Source organism: Sinocyclocheilus rhinocerous, unplaced genomic scaffold (genome assembly GCF_001515625.1).
Source record: "Sinocyclocheilus rhinocerous isolate Xijiao unplaced genomic scaffold, SAMN03320098_v1.1 scaffold1115, whole genome shotgun sequence".
Lineage (NCBI taxonomy): Eukaryota > Metazoa > Chordata > Actinopteri > Cypriniformes > Cyprinidae > Sinocyclocheilus > Sinocyclocheilus rhinocerous.
The window spans coordinates 1,130,426-1,154,830 of NW_015658514.1; the positions used below are offsets into that span (position 1 = coordinate 1,130,426).

The window sequence follows — 24,405 nt, forward strand, 5'->3', positions numbered from 1 at the left end:
TCATGAAAACACTATCGTGGAGTTTTTCTTTTGCTAAATGGGAATGCAAAAAATATATATTTGTGGTACTCTCCCATTCACTGCTCTTCAAGTTAACCCAACTATGACGACTTCCGCTGCTGAGAAACCCGGAAATGTGAAAAAGGTCCATAGTCAAGACGGAAAGAAATAAAAGCATGAGTAAGCTTCTCTGTATCATTAAAATTCAAAAACCATCTCACCTTAGAAATATTTCTTAACTGATAAAAACAATACTGAACCAACTTCTTGACATGAAAGTCAAAATTTAAATTAGTATCAAAATAAACACCCAAATGTCTTACTATCTGCTTATTATTCGGAAAATAATAAAATAATAAGATGCTCTAATGAAACATCACATTGAAACTCCTCCTTTAGTTAATGGATTCTGTAAAAACAATGAGTCCATTTGAGAAGTTGACGGCTCATTAGGAAATGATGAAAATTTATTTTGAATAAAACTGCAAGCTTGTAGGTATTTTTTAAAATGTGAACTAGGTAGAGCAAATATCTGATGTAACTGCTGAAATGTTGGAAAACACTTGTTAATAAACGAATTTTGAAAGGAGCATATCCCTTTATTGGACCAGGTCTGAAATATTGAGTCCGTTTGGGAAGGGAGAAACTTCCCAACTCAACCTGATCGAAGACCTTTTCTTTTCTGCATCCACAGAAATAAGAACCTCGGGCTGACTGGGATTTGGGGATTATAATAAGAAAGCATCAATTAGACTACTGAGAAGTGCACAAGCAGAACCAAAATGGGCGTTTACCAATCAGTGCGCATTTTCAAACTACATTACAACTGGTGTTTTTCAACCATTTTGAAGGTCCACCCCTAAACCAGGCCCCCAGTGGATTAGATCAAACTGGCTAAAGCAGTTGAAAATGCCCAACATGGTCTGACATGACCCACTGATTGAGACACACCCGTGTGTTCTGCAGAGATACATACCTGCATGATCTTGTGGTTATCAACTGCAAATCAATGTTAGTTCAATGTCACTGTCTTTACCCATGTGTGCTGTCGTCTTTCATCAAAATTTCAATGCTGATCCAACATACTTTATACATTAAAATATCAATCTCAACCAAAATGATGGTTTGGATCAAAACTTTGTCTCAATGTCACCATGCTATCTGGGATGTCACTCTAATGCACCAGGAGGTGGCATGTTGGAGCAGCATAAGCCAAGTCAGAGTTCAGAGGTAATATTAAATAGCTATTTTATTACAATAAAATACAGTAAGTGCTCTCTCTCAGTTGCTTAAACATATCAAAGCCCTGAAGTAACATGCTGAACCATAAAGTCAAAAGTTATCTAAGGGGCAATACCTGCCCCCTTAAATAGTTTTTTTTTTTTGTATCTTTATATGTGAATTTCATGAAATGTATCCCTGTCATCTTTTATATTCTTACAATTTTCCAATCAAATGAAAATGAGGTTCCTCAAAGCCATTTCAAAAATGGCCACCTGGAGTTTTAAAATTCCACCTGGTGATAAACCTCTTGGAGTGATCTGATATCTATTTCAACAGATTGAGGACTTTTAAGGACAATTGAGGACTTTTAAGACTCAGTGCTCTACAGTGAACTCGGCTTCAAACAGAATTATGTACATTTTTGCAAAGTCTCCCTGTCTGTATGTTTTAAAGGCTATAATCTTTTTAAACAGACAAGCCAGCATAGTGTATTATTATAATAATTACAAAGCAATTGTGAAGTTTATATGTAGTATGTGATCTAAAATGTGTCTGCAGAATGTGTTGAGTGATATTTCTGTCATACAGTTGGAGTTTCCATCTGTTTTATTGCTAAACACTGTTGCTAGAGAGCACAACAGGTGAGAAAACACAGAGATTACAGCAACAGAAGTAATAGTCAGGGTTCATCTTAATTTCTTACAGTTCTTGCACTTGCAATAAACGCCTATATTGAAAGAGTGTCATGTTTCTCTGCTCATTCCAAGGATTTAGTGAAAGATGTGGGTCAGGTGTGTGTTTGCATGCTGTACATTGCACCAAATGTCCCCACAAGGACAGATAAAAATGAAATTACCTACACTGTGGGACCAGTTAACATATACAAAATCCTTTTTTAATTAAAATGCATACATATTTTGGTAATGGGTAGGTTATGTAAGGGGATCGAAAGCATCATTAGCTCAATATAAGAATAATACAGGTCACCATGATAGAATGTTAGAAAAACAAATGTGTGTGTGTTGATTGTGGGGGAGGGAAGGAGAAGGGGTGTTGGGATTTGACAATCTCATTGGCTTGAAAAAAGATCTGCTTCCTTAAAGAGAATGGAGAAGCCGTATGGGAAACCTATATAAACCCAACTAATGTTATAAGCTGATACTCCTTCACTCTAATCACCTCTGAACGTCCTGCTGTGTGCTGAAAGGTGAGTCTCTATTATTCTGTCCATCTCTAACATTAGAACATGCCACAGATCTTCAGAAGATCTCAATCTTGCTGAGCAACCATACTCAGCCAAGAAATTAGAGCAATAAGCAAGATAATAATATGCTTTATAATGTACTGTATATTGGAGGAAGGTACTAGAGACAAAGCAGTGGCTGTTGCCTAATATAATACTGTGTTAATAAGAGATAATGGATATGGTTTGATGTCTTCTTTATGGATAAATTATTATCAATTTTAACTTTAAACTGTAATGTCAAATGCTCAGAAAGCTTTTATTAGACCTCAAATTTGACATATTTGTAGTATTTGTTTTTGGGGTCTATTTGAGTTGGCTATATTTAATTCATTGTAAAAAGTATTATGAATCTCATTAAGCACATGCTCACAGTTCAATATTTCCTGACTTACTTCATCAGCACCTGTTGTTTAAAAAAACAGCAGTTGGGGTTGCTGGAATAATTCAATTAAAATACTGTAAAATGTAAACAAATTTACAGACCTGTACATTTTACTGTTTAAAATGGCTGTAAATTACAAAAATTTTAATTTAAAAAAATTTAAACCAGTAAATTCAACAGCCATTTTCTGTTAAATTACCATAACCAAGCTGCTACTAAAATCTGTTTTGATTTTTTTAACATAAAGACATAAGGTGTACAGTGTCGTACACACAAATACAAAATACCATCATGGTAACACACATGACATTAAAATAATGCAATAAACAGTAATTTATCAACATAAGACATAACATAAAACCATAGTTTTAACAAAATACCATCAAATGTGAAGTATCGTGCAGGAAATTCTGTGAATGTCTAAATTACTTGTTCTTTTTACTTCCAAAAACTGTCCATTTAACAGTTTTTTATAGTTTTTTAAAACTATAAAATTACATGAAATGTCCCAATAGATCTGTTTTAGTTTTTCACTATGTAGAGTATGGCAACTTACCGTTAACCAATTAACAGGTTTTACCATAAATCCTAGGCAATCCTTTTTCACAATGTACGTATTTCCTTCATACACCTTATGATATACGCAGGTATGAAGACCACAGCTGATTTTAGAAAACAGAATGTCCCAACTCAGTCCACGTCCAATCCAAAATCTTTTTTGGCAAGAAAAATATAGAACTAATAGAGCAGAAAGTATTTTTACAGTTGTGGAGGGTTTCAGCTGTTGAGTGTTGAAGTCGAGGAGATTCTTCAAGAGGCAGCAAGTTGTCTGTCAGCTGTCTCGCCTTCTGTATTGGTGCAGACCTTCTGCTTCCTACAAAGGAACACTAAAAAAAGAGCACAAGACAACTGCTTCTCAAATTCAAACCCTTAAACACCTAACACTTCTGTGGGTCTCGACACTCACACACCCATCTCTCTTTCACATTATCCCAGCCAAATTTAGACCTGCTGCAGAACCGATGACTGAATGCAAATTGTTTCCATTAGATTGAAGGCAGTAACACCCCCACCTGCCACCCACAGGCGTCTTCACCTTCACAGAGGTCGCCACACAGAGCCCGGCAAGATGTCTGAGTAAGTATTGAGTTACAACATCATAATGTTTGTGTGGTGTGAAAAAGGTCAAGTCACTAAGTCCTTGATTACTGAACTCAGCAAACACATTTAGCATCATGATCATTTTGTATTTATACTAGCATAAATGCTATTATTACTATTATCAAAAGTATTTTAGCATGGATGTTCCATCTGTTTCTCCCAACCATAATCACCCCAACCACTAAATGATGCACTGTTCTGCACTCTCTGAAATTGTAAACATTTGCTTTCTGATAGGAAAAAGATGTCGTCCAGCCGCAGGCAAAATCTGAAGGTGAGGTCATGTCTTTCGTCATGTGATCTGAGCTATATGAACTGTCAGTGACTCTCTTGTTGAATGCTGTCTATGCTACGTCTTTGTCTCTGTGCTCCAGAGCTTGTTGCTTCAGATTGCTCATGGCCTTTTGGAGGAAGAGGCAGCTGAGGCTGAGCAAGAAAAACAGAGATTCATGGATGAGAACTGCCCTGTTCTCTCACTGCCTGGAAGCATGCAGGAAATACAGGTACACACACACACACACACACACACACTGACTTCCATGTTTATGGAGATGTTCTATCCACCTTTTTCTTGCTGTAAAAATGGGTGCGGCCATTTGTAAATTCTATGGGTCTGGCTTCCGGTCTCATCCACATCCAGCTATTTTTAGCTGTACAAAACAGTTCGTTTTGCTGCTTGATTTTGAAAATGTGTGTGTCTTACCATATTATTTCAATGTATTGTCTTAATTATGAACACACTGGTTTGTAGTGCAAACAGTTTTACTGTTTACTGCATGTTGTTATTCTTCTCGTTATTTAACTATAGTGGCTAATGAACCGGAAGTCTCGCCCATAGGCTTACTTCCGCGTTGAAGAAAAAGGTGGATAGACGTAATGGTTTTTCTACTGTACAAACTGTACCCTAACGCAACCACTAAACCTAATCCTCACACAAAACTTTCTGCCTTTTTGGGGACCAATAAATTGAATAGGCTATTCATGTATCTTTGTGTAAAGGAGCTGTGTAGGAAGTTGCACCAGCAGATTGACGCTGTTGATGAACAAAGATATGATATGGAGAGCAAAGTGGCCAAGTCAAACAAAGAGGTACTTTTGTTCTGTTTTACTAGATAATGTATTTAACTGACGTAACTTCTAAAACCTAAACTTTATTCTTGATCTCCTAAGATTGAAGATCTGAAGATAAAGGTTCAGGACCTGAAAGGTAAATTCAAGAAACCTGTTCTGAAGAAAGTGCGTATGTCTGCTGATGCCATGCTGCAGGCCCTGCTGGGCTCCAAACACAAGGTGTCTCTGGATCTAAGAGCCAACCTCAAACAGGTCAAGAAAGAGGTCAAGGAGGAGGTGAGCATGCAATAAAACGTGGACAGATGATGAACTCAGATGATCTCTTTTAAAGACTTTTTACAAACAGCAACAGCAGACAAATTACCTGAAAGCTTGTTTTGAAACTCTATACTTTTTCTGGTGCTACAGGAGAAGGAGTCAGTGGGAGACTGGCGTAAGAACATCGAGGATAAGGCTGGTATGGATGGCAGGAAGAAGATGTTTGAGTCTGAGGCCTAAATCTGTTTTTCTTAAATATATTTACATTTCCATACAATGATTTATTCGGTCAGGTTGTCTTAATTCTCGTGGTCTTCAGGGTTTTGAGAGATAGTAATGCTATCTATTGTGTGAAGTGATGTCACAGTTGGTTATGTATTGTATAAAGGAGGTTTTGATGTATGTGATGGTTGGCTTTGCAGCTGAGGCTTTAATTTGTAAAAGAATAATCTGACTTTGGGCCTTTGTAATTAGACCAAATAAATAGATATTCATCAATAAAACCCATTTAAATACTCAAAACAGTATTGAGAGACGTTTGCTGGAAAAAATAAACTACAACTCAAATAATCAAAGTTTGAAGTTTTGCTTTTTCATTATTTCACCAACTTTATGGCTCAGTGAGACTAAAGAACAACAGCAACCCATGACCCCTAGTGGTCACAAGGGAAAAACAGCCAGACTATCACACTACTGTAGTAGAGACTTGCTCTTTACATGTAGCAAGTATAGTCACACACAGAGATTGTTCATTTAATAAGCAAAGCAAGATTTAAAGGGGTCATATGATGCTGCTAAAAAGAACATTATTTTGTGTATTTATGAAATCTCCCACTGAAAAAAATATATATTATTAAGTGTTCCAAATGCTTGCGTTTTGTTATATTTTGTTTTTTTTCCTGTCTTTCATTCTTTACATTCTTAAAAGAAAAAAGTGTATTGTATACAGTACAAGTCTGAAGAGTTAAACATACTGAATCCTTAGTGTTTAAAGTAACTATTAAACTATCAACGCTACATAAACTGTAGGCGTTCACCTGTGATACTGCTGAAGTGTGATGTATAAATCTTAGCTGGCATAATTATACAACTTCACATGCACATCCTTTTGTAGCTATACACATTATTTTAACTCACCATTGTGCCATGGCTAATATAATTATTTTCCTTCTTCTTCTTCTTCTTCCGCCCACACATGTTTTTAATATTTTAGTTGGGCCATGATTCATTTAGTTGAATTATAATGATTATAATGGATACTTAGGTGCTTATCTCTACTTATGTACTTACCTCAGCCTACCTGTTTATTCTTTAGGCAGGTAAACAATGCATGTGGATATAATGGTTCTGAACTGAGTGCCTGACAACACAAAGACTATTAGTGGTCTTGCAATGCTATTGTTTTGAGGTTTGGATGTGTGTGTGTGTGTGTGTGGTATCATCTTACTTTCCCAGGGGATCACCACATGACTGGTTAGCTTTCTGTTGATTGGAAGAGAGAACTGGAAAAGACAGGAGCCAGAGTTTCAAAGCTCTGAATGAAAAACACATGGAGAGAGACAGAGGAAGGGAGCGAGTGGAACAGAAAGAGAGAGAGAGATTGACTAAATCCTGCTCAGTGAAAGAAGGGGAGCACATTCACACCCTTTAGAGGACTCACAGGAAAGGAGAGAAATACACAGTCAGATACCATTTTCAGTCACAGCAAAGCTGCTGGGTTTTCAGTGAGGAGATTCAGTGAAACACAAAAACATGTCCAGCTCAATCCTACGACGACACTCCAGCAAGAAGGGATTGGAGAAACTCCAGAGGTGAGATGTTGTTGATTTGTTTGCGTGTGTGTGTGTGTGTGAATGTGTTACTTGGTCAGATTCTTTAGTCTACGAAGTCGCACTGGTCTCTTTGCCTTTAAATAGATCGTGCTGCAGTTCATTAAATCCTGTTTTATAAATCTTTACTTTTACATCCGAAATCATGACTTTTAAGCTCTTAATGTGCTGATAGTGATAAACTGTTATCTAAAAATGCTGAGTAGCACCGGACAACCATTAGGTGCTGAGTTAATAATGGATTTATCAGGTAGAACAGAGGGGTCAAGAGGGAAAAACAGAGAATGACTTCTTTCTGCTGTTTATCAGTTCTTCAGGGTGTTTATGGGGAAGGGTTAAAGTTCTTGTGGGTTGTTTTGTGGTTCTATGGTCAAAGAATGCATGGATGCGGATATAGTGAAACCCAAATCATCAGACTGTCCCAGAGGTTTTGAGGGTATATAATTGTGTTGTTATATAGTTATGAGTGATGTCATGAAATGATAACGTGAATGTTCTTTGGATGTGTCTGTAGTTAAAGTAAAATCTGTCCCAAAGCTGTCCCAGATGGCTGTTGTTCACACGGCACATGGTGAGTCAATTCATGACATCATATGAAACGGCAGTGACAGGCTTCAATAGCTTCTTTTATTACTGGAATTTTCCTGAGGGTGGTGACATCATCAGATCACCCCCTGCTCTAAATCTGTTGGATCTGCCCCCCTCCCATTCTGCCCTAAGGACCCGGAGCTCCTCTAAACTGCCGGAAAATTTGAGCCGTTCCACCACCCAGCCATTCTCACTAAGATTGTTCAACAAAGGAAAGGGTGCAGTTATTATCGATATTATAGATTTAGGCTACTCTGCTTTAGTGCTTGCTACATTCATTTACACTAAATGTTTTGTAACAGATTCAAATGTTTAAGCAGAGCGTGAGTGGTAAAAGAATTGGACTACTCTAAAGTATATGTTTTTCTTCTTCCATGTGTCCATGCGTAACATAATGTGATCATGGAATTAAGATTTACTGTTTACTTGGAGAAGAACATTCAGAATATTGTTTGATGATTTGTTTTACAGACATGGGTCTAAATTGGAATCACAGGTTGGGTCAGTAAGATTTTTTTGGTGTTTTTGAAAGAAGTCTCTTATGATTAACAAAGCGGCATTTATTTGATCAAAAATACAATAAAACAATAAAAAGTATAATGCATAAAATTTCATGCATCCTTGCTGAATAATAATAAAGAAAAAATTGTACTGGCCCACATTTTTGAATGGTAGTTTCAAACTGTTATTGTTTCTTTTCTTTTCTTTTCTGGCTTGTTCTGCCAACCAGTTATAAAGTGCTTAGATTGCACATTAGATAAATGGTGTCAGTATATATAGTAACAATGCGTGCCTTTGTTGCTCATTTAGGACAGGTTATAGAAAATATTAGCAAACAGTGCATCAGTTCCCAGAGTCATGTGTAATATAATCTATAAGCTTACACCAATATTACACTTCCAGTAAAACTTGTGATTTCATTGATGAAAGCGCAGAAATATTTTCTGATCTGTAAAGAAGAATAAAAGTGTCTGGTAATCACCCACATCTGCACAATTATTGTAAATAATCAGTAAAAGTTTTTCTCTGCAGAATTAGTTGTGTCATTTGTTTTGTTTAGTCTCGTAATGTAAGCCCTCGTAAAGGATGGCAGTGAGCCATTTCCTGTCACTGTGAACCCTGCACTTCCTGTCCATGTTTTACTTACTTCCTGTCCATCTCTGACCCTAACTTCTGTCAGATGACCCCTATCGCTATCATAATCGTGGTGATGTATTATTGTTTGATCAGTTGCAAATTACTGCCTGAAGATTTTCATCACAGTGTAAGATTATATACACTACAGTATACTGTATACAAGTCTGCACAAATGCAGCATTCATGATTTAGCGATCACAATTCTGTTCCTGAACATAGAAATTATGAAGATTAATACTAGTTTGTATTATATGAATTGTTATTACGCAGGATCACTGTTCAGCGCAGTCTGGAGGATGCAGAAGAAATTGAGAGAGAACGACGACAGCGTTCAAGAGCCAGTTCCTCTACTGAGCCTCCTATGACCCCACAGGACAGCCCTCGCACTGCACAGCCTCTGCACAACCAGTTAGTTTCAAAAACCTAAAATATACTACAGTCTTCATCAAATACATAGAAGAAACTGTATTGTGTGTGTGTGTGTGTGTGTGTGTGTTTGTTTTGTTTCCATGGATTCTGGCTCAAGCCAACTTTCTCTGTCTTCTTCTTTGTGTGCTTGTTAATCTGTTTGTGTGTGTATATGTGTCAAGACCACACCTGTTCTTTTGATTCAGTTACCTATTCTATTCTATTCTATTCACATACTCAACTGTTGTAAGTAGACTTGTTATTCTTATATTGGCATCCCAGTGAGAGGCAATTCTGAAAGTGTTTCACTGTTTGTTAGGGGTCAGAATGATCTGGTTCCAAGCTGTCCATCCTCTTTGGAAGAGGACGAAGGCTTCAGTGATTGGACACATCTGAGCAAGCGCAAACAGGGACAAATGGAACATAAAGATGTAGAATCACATCTCAACGGCTCCCGTCACTCAAAACTCCAGCTCTGTTCCAGCTCTGCTCAACAAAGTAAACTGCATGATATAAATGTGTATGACAGCACCCCATTCATACAGACCCGACCCCCCCTTTCAAACCAGCAAAACCTGGATGAGGATGGTGATGATGAAGACTGGGGTGCCAGAGAGCAGGAAAGAATGAATAACATTAAGGCAGCAGAGAAGGAGGAGGGAGAGACTGGACGGAGGTGTGCAGAGGAGGAGGATCCAAGAAGGGTGAAAGGTCATGAGTCATCTTTCCGGAAAAAACAAAATCAGAGCTGTGACATGGATGAGAAGGTATGATATTTAAGAACAAGACAGAACTTAAATAATACTTCTTACCCTTAATCCCTTAAACCCAGTCATGCATTAAAAACCAGTCTTTCAAGTGCCTAATATATGCTTCGGAATTTGTTGTGCTCACAGAGAGAAAAGAAGGCAGAGATGAAGATTTCCTACACCTCCACAGTCCTCCTCCAACAGAATGGGAGACAATACAGCACTAATGGACAAGAGGGGAGGAGAACAAATGACAGGTACAGGCATAGACAAGCAAACATTTCTACACGCTCAACTTGTGTAATTTGTAAAATATATGCAGTTACAATAAGAAAAGTCAAAATATTGTATATAGAGTTATAGCAACAGTAGCAATAAAAAAAAAACTATACGCTTAAACCTTACACAACCTTACACTTAAGTAATTTAGAAAATGAATATGCTTGTGTTATAGTGTGTTATTATGTTTATATAATTATAATTATTTACTGATGTATGTAAGGATGGAAATAGACATCTGAAGTAGAGACTATTGCTTGTTGAGGGATTGAAAATTAGTTTACATGTTTCAAATCATTTTACATTTCTAAATGACAGCTCGTGAGGAGCTTGTTCATCTAATTCCTGTCAATCACAATATTAAGCAAATAACCCAACAACCACCCAACTCCACCTCCATTTTTAAACTCTACTAGGGATTCAGTAGAAATGATTCATATGGCGATTATGCCAGTGTTTCTCAAGCTCCATGACAAAGAAATCATATTTTACCCGAGATGTGGATGTACATTTTTAATTAACTCTGATGTTAAAAGACTGTGTATAGTGAAATAAAGGCAAGAAAACACGTCTTTAAATGGAGCTGTCCTCTTGAAATATTAAGCATGAGAGGTACTCCGATTGCCAAGAAATGACTCTACTGATTTGATTCTTTGAACAAATCGCTCAAAAGTCTCACAAACCCGGGAGTTGGATTAAATCAATATGAGGAATCCTACAATGAATCAGACAAAGATTATGAATCAACACCTGACATACTGTGTGGGGAAATATGACTTCCAGCATTGTAAGAGTTACCCATACACTGTAATATCCTTAGCACACTGCAGGAGAACAGTTTGAAAAGAATGTGTCAATGATTGGGCAGCAATAGAGTTATGTCGATATTGGCTCTGTGTTGAGAAATAACATGACAAATCAGGTGAGTTTCGCAATTTCCTCAGAACAAATGTCCTTCCTGAGTTCAGCCTGTTTAATATTTCTCAGAGAACTGAAGATGCAGAGCAACATGGACTCTTCAGTCGATTCAGCAGCTCTCAGCAGTCCAGAAAGGTAAAACAAATTTGTGTGAGGAAAAATATTTTGTTCATGAATTGTTGCCCTTTCTTAGTCTTGTTGTCTTTAGTGTGTCTGAGGAGGTGTTTGTGAAGAGCAGTGAGGAGGACCAGCAGCACAGAGAGACAGGAGATCAGACTCATGAGGAGGTGCAGAGGAGGATGAGAGAGGAGGAGCGAGAGAGGAAGAGGAGGGATGTGATGGAAAAGTTGAAGAGGCTGAGTATATCCAGTGGAGATCCAGAGGAGCCCTTCAGTCCTCTCAGCCCCAGGAGCCCCTCCTACATGGTAAGTATGGCATCATCGTCATTAGACACAAAATCACATTATAATTTAAAATTCATTACTAATATGTCCACACATGCTTACAATTAACATTAACATGCTTTAGTTCATCTCATCTCATCATTTATAATTGCTTTTGACCAGGCATCATTATCTGACTCACAATTTGTAGCTGCAGAACAATATCTGCAATGAATGACGTGTGCATTCGTGTGTTTTGCATGTGTTAGTCTGGGTAACGGGTGTCCTGCAGGGTTTAGCTCCAACTCTTATTAAACACACCTGAACCAGCAAATCAAGGTCTTCAGGACAAAGCATATGTGCGTATGCCAAGACGGTTTCCTCATATTACTATGAATGAGATAAACTGCCAATCACCAATTGGTAAAGTCCTGACATCACTGCGGGTGTGGTTCCCATAGAAGATGATATTTATGGGTCAGTTCATGTCAGATTTTTTTTTTTTTTATTTTAAATACATTATTTAAATGTGAGTTTGGCCAGCTGTTTTTGAGATTTCAGTATTTCCTCATTTAGGTAGATAGGAGCTGGTCTTGCATGTCTGTAATAGCAGCTCGGTGGTGTTGCAAATAGAGCTGTGAGTAAACTAACTTTCTTTGTTCAGACTGACTTTGTTCAGGATTGCTAAAAACTTCTAGTCAGGCAGGTTGGAGCTAAACTCTGCAGGAAGGTGGTCCAGGAGCAGGATTGAACACCTCTGCAGAGTCTGGGTGGTCTTGTATGTATGTTCATGTTGGGACAAATGTCTCCAACATTTGTCCCTAAATCAACAAATGTCTCCAATGATAATAAAACTAAAATAAAAAATACATTGTAGTGAGGAAATAGCTTGATGAAGAAAACTTATTCATAAAGGGAATAAATAATGCTTTATTTCACTTAATAAAATTGCAAAAAGTCCTCTTCCACTCCTTAAACATTAAGGTCTGCTGCAGTTCGACAAATAGCATGAGATTGGGGGCAGGGCTTACCCTGGGTCGGGGTTGAATGTTCAGGAAATGTATTTGAAAGTTAATTTCATAGTGTAGTGTTTTTTTTGCTTTACCATTTGGTGATGCTTGTGGCACAGAAAGGCCAATGACAATGGTAGGTCCCCAGTCTGTCTGACATAAAACATGACATACTGTACAAAACATGTGTTTGTGCATTGTGCCCAGTTGTATTTTCCCTCTGAGATTGGATCTGGTATCTTCCATGTGCTGTTTGCGTGACTCAGACTTCTTCCTTGTGCTATGTTTGGTTGTAATCTTTTCCTTGCAATGGTGGTGTGGGTTGAGGGAGAAAGATGACAGAACATGAAGCATCTGCTTTTCATTGCTGAGGTGCTTTGTGTGTGTATGTGTGTTGCTTGCTGGTTTCAGGCTGAGGGTGAGGAGTGGCAATCAGAAGATACAAGCTCGGTGAGTTGCTTACTTTGTGCATGTGCATGACAGCATAAATTGTACGTTAGAGTGTTGATGTATGTCTGCTACTATGCATCTTACCTTTGCTTTATAAAGCTGTGGCTATAATTGCTTTGTTTTGCATTTGTTCTGTTTATGTCTATGGTCAAATTTCCTTCCATCTTACTTTTGCGGTGTTCTGATAAAACTAATCCTGGTATAGGCTACTGTACAACTCAAGCAATTAGTTATACATTTTTGACAGCATCAATATGCCCCAGATATGTATGTTTGAGGAAAAATAATAGTTTCATTTTAAAGGCAACAGATCAGTTCTTAACAAACAAATAATAAACACATACTGTATGTTGATGAGATTTTAAAAATACTCAGGAAATGTGTGGCAGGATGACTTTTTTTTTGGGCAATGAATGCATCCTATCCTGTTGGGCAAAAATGAATCTTTAAAGGTCTTGACATTTTTTGTAGACGAAATAAAGGGCAACAGGCTACAAGGATTTACAGGATCGACAAAGAATATGAACAGCCAGATACAAATCCCCGAGTGAATTATGAAATAAATCTGCTTACAACATCAATGGGCTGAACTGCCCTTCAGTATTAACTCAGACTTTTGACAGACTGTGGCTTTACTTTGTGCAATCATCATCCATTACCCAATGAAGTTGCACTGTATTTCACTTTTTTTTTTGCCTGTTGCCTGGAAACATTGCACAAAATATTGCCTTAAGTGTTTTCATGCTCAGTACTGTAAAGATTCACAAATACTCTGAATCTATTTACTAATGTTCTTTTACTTTTGATCTACAGATTACTGAGAGGACTGAGTCTCTAAACCGCTCCATTAAAAAAAAGTATGTAACTTCGGAAACACACATACACTTTGAGATGAAAGGGCACAAGTGATTTACTGCAGGATTGTAAAAAAAAAATCCCCCTCATAGTATTGAATGTGAGAAAAAGCAGGGGTGAATTGTTGTTTTTCTGTGCTGTGGTATGACATCATGTGTTCATCAGTATTTTCTCTTTGATCTAAACACCACACATGAATGATTCATTCATGAATGAACAACTGTTTGAAACATGGTTCACCTTTCAGGCAGGCAGGCATGACATGACATGTTTCTACCTATGTATCCTTCTCCTATTCACTAAATATGAAATGATGAAGGATTTGTTTAGTCGTTTTTTTGTGTGTGCATGTATCCGTCTCAGAATCCAATTTATCACCGGGTATTCTTTTCCACATTGTTCATTCTTGTATGTAGTATAAACAGTATGCTTCACAGAGCCTTTGTTTATCTTAAACTACCTTATGAGTCATGGTGCTCTTCATGTCCATGCTTGTTCTGAGATGGTCGGTGTCTTGAAAGAACAGTGGTGCTTTAGGTAATGTTTCATCTGTTTGTGAAAACAGGAACAGCATAAAGAAGACCCAGCCTCCCACGATCATCTCGAAGTTAGATGGCAGACTGGAGCAGTACAACCATGCCATTGAGGTGAATTACCTTCACATGCACTTGTATGTCGGTTTCATAGTTAAACCTGTAAATGCACGGCTACATGCTGCTGCTTTTGCATTGATTTATTTGCACGCACTCTTGTTATTACCACACCCAGTGCTTACATTCACCTGCTCTGATGTTCATCACTCTGATCTCACTGCTGTGGTGCTTTCAGACACCATGCATGTCCAGGCACTTCCTCTCTTAGTCATGCTGACTCGCTCAAACATTTTTGCTTTCAGCCGGTTCTGTTTTCCTGCCACCTAACTGTCAGGAAACATGTAAGAGCCCCATGGAAAATGTGTGTATTGTGGAACCAGGTGTTACTGTGCTTTTACTGCAGAGTCAAGCAGGTGTTTCACATGTCCCAGATAACGTAATATTTCTGGTCATAGTAGTGTGTGTTTTGTTGCGTGTGTGCAGGAGTCCTGTAAAGAGGGCAGTGTAGTAAAAGTAATGGACGTCCCAACACCACCAGAACCCGTTTTGGCTCGGAAGACCCTGTTTGAGGAGGGAGAAGCCTGGAATCAGAATTCAGCAAAGGCGGTGTCCTCCAAGGTTCATACAATCATAACCATCATATCCATTATGTATTATTATGTATGTTAAAGGGATAGCTCACCCTAAACAAATTACTCAAGTCTCATGTCATGCCAATCCTGTATGACTTTCTTTTTTTTCTTTAGAACATTAAATAATATATTCTGCAGAATGTTTTTTTCTTTAGCCATACAATGGAAATCATAGACTGCTGCAAGGATGACGTATTTTTGTAGGCCAAAACCTGGACACAAGTTAGCATTTTCATAGCAGTTTCTATCGTCTGGATGGCAGTAAGTTTTTTGATTAAAAGCCTGACGATATTTTCACATTTTATTCTATGAGAAGCTTTTGCTTGTCTTGAAAAGGAGAGTTACTAACAAGTAACTAAATTGTACTTCAGAGGTGGTTGGGGACAGATGTTGTCAGTTGAAAACTCATCTAATCACTAGTCTGCCTTCTCAGCCTCAGTGTGTTTGTAATTACGCTCTTGCAAACTATTATAACTCAAGCTTTCAGGGAAAGTATCTTTTAAGTGAAGACTTGTTGGTAGCTTGGTGATGGTGACATTAAAGTCCCGCGACTGTGGTGTAGTTTGTTTTAAAAAACTACTTTTAGCTTTTTACTTCTGGTGAATATATTTAAGCTTTAAAGTTGATAAAAATTTGTGAAGATTATAATGGTAAACAAAACATGTAAGAATCATAAAATGTTGTTGGTCATAAAGCTTTTTTTTTCTGCAATAATCTGAAAGATGACGTATTTTTGTAGGCCAAAACCTGGACACAAGTTAGTATTTTCATAGCAGTTTCTATCGTCTGGATGGCAATATGTTTTTTGATTAAAAGCCTGACGATATTTTCACATTTTATTCTATGAGAGGCTTTTGCTTGTCTTGAAAAGGAGAGTTACTAACAAGTAACTAAATTGTACTTCAGAGGTTGTTGGGGACAGATGTTGTCAGTTGAAAACTCATCTAATCACAAGTCTGCCTTCTCAGCCTCAGTGTGTTTGTAATAACTCAAGCTTTCAGGGAAAGTATCTTTTAAGTGAAGACTTGTTGGTAGCTTGGTGATGGTGACATTAAAGTCCCGCGACTGTGGTGTAGTTTGTTTTAAAAACCTACTTTTAGCTTTTTACTTCTGGTGAATATATTTAAGCTTTAAAGTTGATAAAAATTTGTGAAGATTATAATGGTAAACAAAACATGTAAGAATCATAAAATGTTGTTGGTCATAAAGCTTTTTTTTTCTGCAATAATCTGAAAGGCAATGGAAACATCCTATGGGGTTTTTGTTGAGGGATTCAGTGTAATGCTAAAAACTTCTGGGTTTACCTACAACATTATGTTATCACTGCTGCACTCTGTTGGGGTTCAGTGTTATTTTGGACCCCAGTTACTTTTTTATATATATATATAATTGTGTTACACAGAAGAAAGTCATACAGATTTAAGAACGACATGTGGATAGATAAATAAATGAAGAGTTCATTTGCAAAAACAGATAACTTTAACAATTTTCAAAAATCATGTTTTTTCATTGTGCATTCCAATTAATCTCAGTCAAACAGCAGTTGGGTTATTTTGACTAGGTAAAAATAACTACAAAATACTAGCTAACTAACACAATAAAAACATAACATAATAAAAATCGTGATTTTTGAAAAATTTAAAAAAATAATAATAATTTTGGGGTGAACTATCACCAGATTCTTTACTCACTCAGACCCGCATTGTGTTATCAGTCATTGTTTAGTTGCTGTAACTGAATTTCTGTTCCCTTGTGAGATGAGCAGATATGTTGCACATTCTTAATCATTCTTGTGTGACTCTAAAAAGTGAGTAAGTGAGTAAATGAATAATTAAAGGATGGCTAATTTCTCTGATTCAGGATACAGAGGGAATGAAGGTGGGTGTGGTAGATCTAATTAACCAATGGGTGAAAGGAAACAGTGATGTCAGCATCAAGAGCCCCTCCTCCAAAGCAGCTGTAAGTTTATATGATATAGTCTCTGAATGTTAATCACATAGTTTCTGAATCCAGCCAATAGTCAATTTCCTTCTGAATCTGTTGTATCCTCTATCTTCTTTTTCTTCATCTTTAGTTCTCTTCTTTACACTTTTCTTGTGTCTGATGTTCTTCTCATCCTTTTCAGGAAGGTAATCAGTTCCTATCTCTTTTTTCTCTATAGATTCTTTAAAGCTGAGTGGATTAAGTGGCTTCTCACTCTTTGCACTCTTTCACTCTTTGAGATCAAACTATTGTGAAAGAGTTTAGCGGTTTCAAAATGTCTGCTTTGACTTTTTTTGTTTTGGACTTGCTTATATGTGTTTTCTGGATATAATCAATAGAAAATATAAAAGAGGTTGTACAGTTAAAGTTCACGCTGTGGCAAGTCATGTGATGGGAGAGATCCCTGAAACAAGCTTGTGGTTTAATGACGCCGTCTAGTGGTTACGACCTGAACAAAGATTTTAAAAAAAAACGAACCTGTTAGACTGCAGTTTGTTTTTGGATGAAATTTTTTTAATTATCTTTAATTTGTGTGTTTTAGTATTATGCCATTTATTATCTTTCTTTGTGTGTGTTAGTGTCAGGATGTTAAGGCTGGTGAGGTGCGTAACATAAAATCCATGTGGGAGAATCTGGGAGACACTTCATCACAGGATAAAACATATGCAAAGGTACATCATGACTCCTCATGACACTAAACCATGATAAACCTTACAGAAACGTTTCCCTAAACTTATGTTAGGATTTAATTGTGTTCAAAACAACCAGTGAACAACATGCAATCATCACTCGAGTTTGGCTGTTCACACTAAGCAGAAGCTCATTCTCTTGCTCCTGTAAACTGCTACTATAGATTAAGTAGTACTGAAATCCTCTTCACTTGGTTTTTTGAGATTTTACAAGGCTGTAATCTGACATTTACCTTTTCAGGAACTGGCTGGAAAAAGGTACAAATTTGTTGAGAGTGGGCACGGGAAATATGAGAAGGTCTTCATAAATAACGACACAAACTGAAGAACAAGTAAGAAATTTACTTTCTTTATTAAAATCTTTGATTCAAAATAACAAAATATAAACTCAGCATGTTCATTACTACACAGACATAATTCATGCTTCATACCAAAGTAACTAAAATATGATAATGTGCTGTACATTAGCTGCTGCTTATCTACAAAAACAAACACACATACATACATATAGCTATATTAAAGTACCTTGTGGGGTGTGCAGGGTAAGGCAGTGTGTGATGATTAACAGTTTAAATTGTTTATTGTGGTTTCTCGCTGTTATTGTGCATAACAAATGCACTTCTGTGCTGGTTCTACTTGCGTTTATTTAGGATCTTTGTAGCCAATTCTGTACTACTACACAGAACTAGGTCTCAGAACCGTGCCAAAGTTGAACTACTCTGAGCTATGTGCATGTGAAGTGAGTAAAGGGCACGACACGGCAATCAGTTGGGTTTTGCAACAGAGATCCCTGAAGTACAAGGGCTGCCATAATTACCAGCTTATAAAGAGTTTTCCGCCCCCAGCAGTCCTGGGTAGTATTCTGTAAATGTCACATGCCTGGTGTCACACCTATCAGTCTAATCATGCTCAGTGTTTGTGACACTGAACAAGAAATTAATCTGTAAGCATGAAATCACTTGCAACATTTTTGCTAGAAATGGATGTATGAAAACATCCAACACTGGTTTTAAGCTTAAAAAAAGTGAAAAATAACACATCTGAAACTTTTTTTTAGAAGACAAGGGGATCATGATACATTTGTGACCCTGGACCACAAAACCAGTCTTAAGTCGCTGGGGTATATTTGTAGCAATAGCCAAAAAAACATTGTATGGGTCAAAATTATCGATTTTTCTTTTATGCCAAAACTCATTAGGATACTAAGTAAAGCTCATGTTCCATTAAGATATTTTATAAATTTCCTACCGTAAATATATTAAAACTTAATTTTTGATTAGTAATATGCATTGCTAAGAACTTCATTTGGATAACTTTAAAGGCGATTTTCTCAATATTTTGATTTTTTTTGCACCCTCAGATTACAGATTTTCAAATAGTTCTATCTCGGCCAAATATTGTCCTGTCCTAACAAACCATACATCAATGGAAAGCTTATTTATCCAGCTTTCAGATTTCTCAATTTCGAGAAACTGACCCTTATGACTGGTGTTGTGGTCCAGGGTCACATTTTGTCTTATTCCATGATCAACATCTTGAGATTTAGATTTTTAATTTTTTACATGTCTTTCCTACATGTTCTAGTTATACTTTACCACTTTTCCCTCAGACCTTTTTTTTTACATGAACAACAACACCGTCGTGTCATAGCTCATTCTGAGCAGTGCTCTTGACACCGCTCAAAAGTCACATTCTGAAGCTCTCTATTCTAAACACGTCTGCTCGCACCACCCGGCTCAGCTGACGTGAAGCAAACCTAAACCCAGCATCCATCCCCCGGATGCCACGCCACACTCTGAGCCACTTTCCTTGTTTGATCATTCTCACCATTACGTTTTCAGCCCTTGCTCACTTTCTCACTCGCCACATCCCGAACAGCTGCACCCATCAGTCGCCCTCTCAATGCAGGAATGCACTAGGCCTCCATTTCTGCTGACCAGCCCCTTACTGCACTGCTCAGAGCAGAACACAGTGCATAGCTTGTTTTTCTCACTGTTGCTGATTTCATGAAATAAATTTACAGTACTACAATGCTACATAATTGTATAAATTTGTAGTTAAAACATTTGAAATGCAATCAAACATCTGCTGTTTTTCCTGTAGATGCACCGAATCCTTTGGCTGTTCTGTTGAAGTCTTTCTGCTCTTCACCTTGCTGTTTGCGATGCAGCAGCCCTCTTTCAAAGGCTGTAGCTATTTTGTTTAGAGGTTTCGCAGCCGCCTCCTTCAGCTTCCGGGCATCGAAGCGCGGACTGTAGAGAAGGATGGGCAGGCGGTGGACGAAGGATGGGACTAACTGACCATCATTCTCTATTTTTTTCCGCTCATCCTCAGATTTGTTGCTATGTATCTGCTTCATAATGTTCTCCTTTGTTGCAAACATATGAAATAGTACAGCATCCCACATTTTTGTTGTCCTGGGCTCATCTTTCTTTTTCACCACATCCTGTCCACCCAATGACTCTTCTTTGGCCCCTCCAGACTTGTCTTTACCACTTATTTTTATATCTGCTTTCTGAGCATTTTTCTCTACCTCAGACTCTGGAAAACTGGGGGCTTCAGGTTCAACCACCATGTGCTTTTTCAGCCTTGTCCAGCCACTGAGCTTGGCCTTCAGGCCTTTGGGTTTCTGAGCACCCTTAGCTTCATCATTTTGCCTTTTCTGATCATCTGGTGTGGGTTCAGAGAGAGTCTCTTTAAACTTGCCATCTTCAGTGGCTACAGCCTCATTTGGCCTTTTAGTTACTAATGAATCTTTTGAACACTTTTGAGGTTTTGAGGTATCAGACTTCAACACTTCAGCATCTGTGACAAGATCAACTTTTGAATCCTGAGCATGTTGTGGCTTTACATCCAAATTAGATGCTTTGGCTTCTGTCTGGGATTTTGCAGAGCTTTCTTCAGATGAAGAGAGTGGTAGAGATTTAGCAGCTTTGAGAAGCATGGCGGCAAGACTATTTTCTGCACTTGGAGCTTTTCGAAGAGATTTCATATTTGAAGACGGTAAAGGCTTTTGAGTATCAGATTTTAAGGATTTGGTCTCCACACTTTCCATATTCGATTTGGTGGCTTGGTGTACGTTATTTGATGGTTTGATCATTTCTTTTAAATTTATTTGTTGTGTTGTTGAATTGCTTAATTTAGATTCAACTGTAACTTTAGTTGCAGCTTTGGAATCAGTGTTTGTTTTATTGGAGTCCTGTAAATCTGATGCCAAATCTGTAGGTGGGTTTGGCTCTTTTATATTAGCACCTAGGGATATTACTCCTTCTTTGCTGTTGTCTGGTTTAGAAGATTTATCCATTGCCAGGTGTGTGACTGGGGCTTCAGTGTTAGGTGCAGGTGAAAATATCTGTGCTTCTGAGGGGAATTTGGATGATCTGTTTGTTTTGTTTGAAAGGCTTGGAATAGACTGCACATTGATGCCATGTTTCTGCATCTGCTGACCTTTAGTTTCTTCAGGGGTTTGATTGATTTTAGAAATGGGTTTCAATGAGGGAGGTGTTGAATTTGGGTTTTTTAAAACTGCAGTTTTCTTTGCTTCTGATTTAGAGTAAACTACAGGATTAGATGTTTTTGCAAGTTGAGATGCCTCTGGTTTAGAGTGACTTGGAGGTTTAAATATATCTGTTTTAGCAGGAGCTGGAGGATAAAATATGTTTGATTTGGACAAAACATCAGGACTGTCTGCATTAGACATACATGAGGCTCCAGGTCTGGATATTTCTGTCTTTGAGGGGGCTGTAAAGATAGATGCACCTAACTTTGAGTGATCCTCTGGCTTTGAGAGGGCTGTAGGTTTAATATCAGGAGGGACTTTACTGTAAATTCTGGTGTCTGCAGATGGCATTCTAGTGTCTGTGACATTGGTTGAGTTTGTTGTGAGTTTATTGAAACCTTCAGTTTTGGTGTTTATGATATTGTGAAGTTCATTACCTGTATTGATAGTAGTAGAAGAGTCACAGACAGCGGAGTAAGTCTGATAGGTTTCTAAACAACACTTGGATAAACATGATATGGTTTTCTGTTCTTGATTTGCAGAAACTTGTAATTGCATTGCTTTCACTGTTGCAGGATTAAAACTTTCTGTTGGATATATAGATCTGTGTGCATTCTCTGACTGCACCATTTGCTGTGGGATATTTTGAACCGACAAGAAGTTCTTTCTTAGCAATCCGGTTATATCGGAGTTCGGAATATTTGATTGTACCAGGGGAAAAGGGTAAGTTGGCATTTTTTCCCCCTCTGCTGTAAAAGGAGGGATGGTGATGTCTGTAGACCCTGAATTTAGTTGTCTAGGAGTCTCTGCTACAGCAGTGGGGTTTATGGCCATTCTTAAAGGTGTAGTTTGAAGCCCATGGCACACTGTATCTTCAGGATTGAAAGCTAGAGGCATTGGTTTTACTCCAGGGATTGTCTCTTGCTCCTTAAGAATTTGAACTGGTATTTCTGAAGTGGAGTTATTGATAGTTTGTTTTTCAGTTTTGTCAGTTACTTGTACCTCTGTTTGGTTTGTCATCAAGACTTGTGAGGGCAGCTCAGCCACTGAAGTTTGTAAAGCCTCTGAGGATTTCTCTGTATTGAAATCAGATATAATGCTGAACTTTTCTTGAGCTGGAGATTTGGACATGTAATTCTCACATGTCATGTTTTTAAACTCTTCTGGTACTTCAGCTTTAGATACAGAAGAATCATCTTGTGAATTCACCTTGATTCCACCATAAGCAACATATTCAGCAGGTGTCAAACCATAGTATGTTGACTTTCGTTTCGGGATGTTAGTATCATTTTGTGATGGCCTCTGGTTGCCCAAAAACCGTGCTGGTGGTCTTGGTGACCAGTATACAGGCGTACTTGGTGTTTGATAGCTTCGGGAGAGTACAGGCATGGACGTCTCCTGACTTATATCTGTTGGAACAGCCTTGGCTGGTGTCATTATACAGGTTTCTGAAGTTTCAGTTTTAGTCATTGGATACTCCTGTGGAACTGTAGATGTAAGCACCTCACATGCTCTAGAGCTTGACTTACTAGCTTCAGCAAGGGTCTTGGATAAGGAAACTTCACATTTAGAAATCTTTGGAGTCAGGCATTCCTCAGAATAGGCATTAGAAATGAACGGTTTGAGTCCTGTGGTGAACACAACACCATTTGGAATGGAATTCCTTATTTTATCCACAGCTATTTTTTTCAAGGCATCATCATGATCAACAGCTGCACCTTGAGCTTTTACACTAGTCGATGAGGGAGGCTGGAGCCGGTGATTTTGAGGTATGGGCCCCTTTTGGTTTTCTGTAGAGACCATTGTGGTGGATAATGAGTTAAATGCAAACAAGGGCTGGTTATGTGCAGAAGCCTCCAAAACAGGTCTTTTTGCCCCTGTAACTGGGCTTACATATGTATTTATCTGACTAGAAGGTGTTTGAGCTTCAGACAGCATCCCTGAATTTTGTTTAACATTTATCACTGGATTTTTTTCATTAAATGGTACTTCTCCTTGAAAAGTCCAGGAGTCCTGAATAGGTGGCTTTGATATCTCATAAAATGAGGTTTTTGGAGTATAAATCCTTGTTTGTGGAAAAGCAGCTATTTTGTCCATTGTGGAAGTCTTGAAGTGTGACCCAGCTGTTTCCATGACGTGATTATGTGTGAGAGGTGTGTGAGTAATGGGTGCAGGTGCAACGTTTTTATATCCTTCCCCATTGGATTGCACTGGAACCTGAGAGATGGAAGGTTGTGTCTGGTAACCCGGCGCACGGGCCGATGTCAAATTTGGAGCGGGAGGTCGAACTGGAGCCAAAGGGGGAGCTTGTATTTGTACTGAGGCTTGATAGGTCTGTCGTTCACCGAATGTGCCATGCGTCATCCCTGCTCTTGAGGAACTGGACTGAAGCATTTGACTGAAGGCTATCTCAAAGGACGTATCTGGGTCAGCGTCTGTGGCCTGCTCTGAGTCATCGTCAAAAAGGATAGATGAGCATGTGTATAGAGGTGCTATCTGGTGCTCCAGTGATCGGGCAGGGTAAGAGTACGATTGGGCAGACAGTGTGGGCGTAGAGCTGTAGTGTGAGCTGTTGGCAGGGTATAAGTATGGGGAGGTGGAGGGACGGTAGAATGGGCTGCTGGAGGGATATTGAGAGTCGAGGGTCCTGCTGAAGAGAGGGGTTTCTGGAGTCCTTGGAGGGGTGGCGTGGTCACTGTGCTCCAGGTCAGGGCTGGCCTCATTGACTGGCGACAAGTTCGGCCTGAATGGGATGGGTGTCTGAGAGGAAGAGCCGACTTTCTTCTTGGCGCTTTTCTTCAGGAGTTTCTGCAGACGGGCATTGTCTCGCCCTGGTTTTGGCAGTAGAGGAGGGGGGTATTGCTGTGGAAGCAGATTAGGCTGACTACCATAACTTAAAGCCATCAGCATTTCAACACCTGCATTAAAAACAAGCCACAAATAGATGTCTAGTATTAAAAATAGTCAATAAACAAAAATCGGCACACTGCCACTACTGCTCTCAAAAATGTATAAAATCACAACGTTTCGATCCTAAGGTCTTCGTCAGGCAAAACGACCT

At 38.4% G+C, this 24,405-nt stretch overlaps 3 protein-coding genes across 9 annotated transcripts in view; 2 read left to right on the plus strand and 1 right to left on the minus strand.

The window, feature by feature from the left end:
• The first annotated feature begins 2,371 nt into the window (after positions 1–2,371).
• On the plus strand, positions 2,372–5,902 carry tnni2b.1 (troponin I type 2b (skeletal, fast), tandem duplicate 1). Of its 3 annotated transcripts, none has more exons than XM_016530690.1 (7): positions 2,372–2,431; positions 3,903–3,989; positions 4,251–4,287; positions 4,388–4,516; positions 5,013–5,102; positions 5,184–5,360; positions 5,493–5,902. In XM_016530690.1, exons 2-7 carry the CDS (start codon positions 3,982–3,984, stop codon positions 5,580–5,582), a joined length of 531 nt encoding a protein of 176 aa, XP_016386176.1. In that variant the 5' UTR covers positions 2,372–2,431; positions 3,903–3,981; the 3' UTR covers positions 5,583–5,902. The 3 variants fall into 3 exon arrangements, with proteins under 3 accessions (XP_016386176.1, XP_016386175.1, XP_016386177.1); XM_016530689.1 differs by having other exon boundaries at positions 2,399–2,431; positions 3,849–3,989; XM_016530691.1 differs by lacking the exon at positions 2,372–2,431 and adding an exon at positions 3,735–3,801.
• A 986-nt stretch (positions 5,903–6,888) lies between these two features.
• LOC107722379 (lymphocyte-specific protein 1-like) overlaps positions 6,889–24,405 on the plus strand; it is an 18,392-nt gene continuing 875 nt past the window's right edge. The window contains exons 1-13 of one of the 5 annotated variants that reach the window (XR_001637803.1): positions 6,889–7,153; positions 9,167–9,304; positions 9,624–10,071; positions 10,201–10,310; positions 11,320–11,385; positions 11,459–11,675; positions 13,055–13,093; positions 13,907–13,950; positions 14,514–14,595; positions 15,025–15,159; positions 17,034–17,133; positions 17,728–17,827; positions 18,087–18,150. Coding sequence is in view for 4 of the 5 variants with exons in the window: in XM_016530721.1 (XP_016386207.1) it covers positions 7,095–7,153; positions 9,167–9,304; positions 9,624–10,071; positions 10,201–10,310; positions 11,320–11,385; positions 11,459–11,675; positions 13,055–13,093; positions 13,907–13,950; positions 14,514–14,595; positions 15,025–15,159; positions 17,034–17,132; positions 17,735–17,827; positions 18,087–18,170 (1,614 nt within the window). In the remaining variant the exon portion in view is untranslated. Of the gene's footprint in view, positions 7,154–9,166; positions 9,305–9,623; positions 10,072–10,200; positions 10,311–11,319; positions 11,386–11,458; positions 11,676–13,054; positions 13,094–13,906; positions 13,951–14,513; positions 14,596–15,024; positions 15,160–17,033; positions 17,134–17,727; positions 17,828–18,086; positions 18,178–24,405 lie in introns of those variants that run through there. The other 4 variants (XM_016530721.1, XM_016530723.1, XM_016530724.1 and 1 more) reach the window with 4 other exon arrangements.
• Positions 19,308–24,359, minus strand: LOC107722378 (uncharacterized). Its single transcript, XM_016530720.1, has one exon. It carries the CDS (start codon positions 24,252–24,254, stop codon positions 19,923–19,925), a length of 4,332 nt encoding a protein of 1,443 aa, XP_016386206.1. The 5' UTR covers positions 24,255–24,359; the 3' UTR covers positions 19,308–19,922.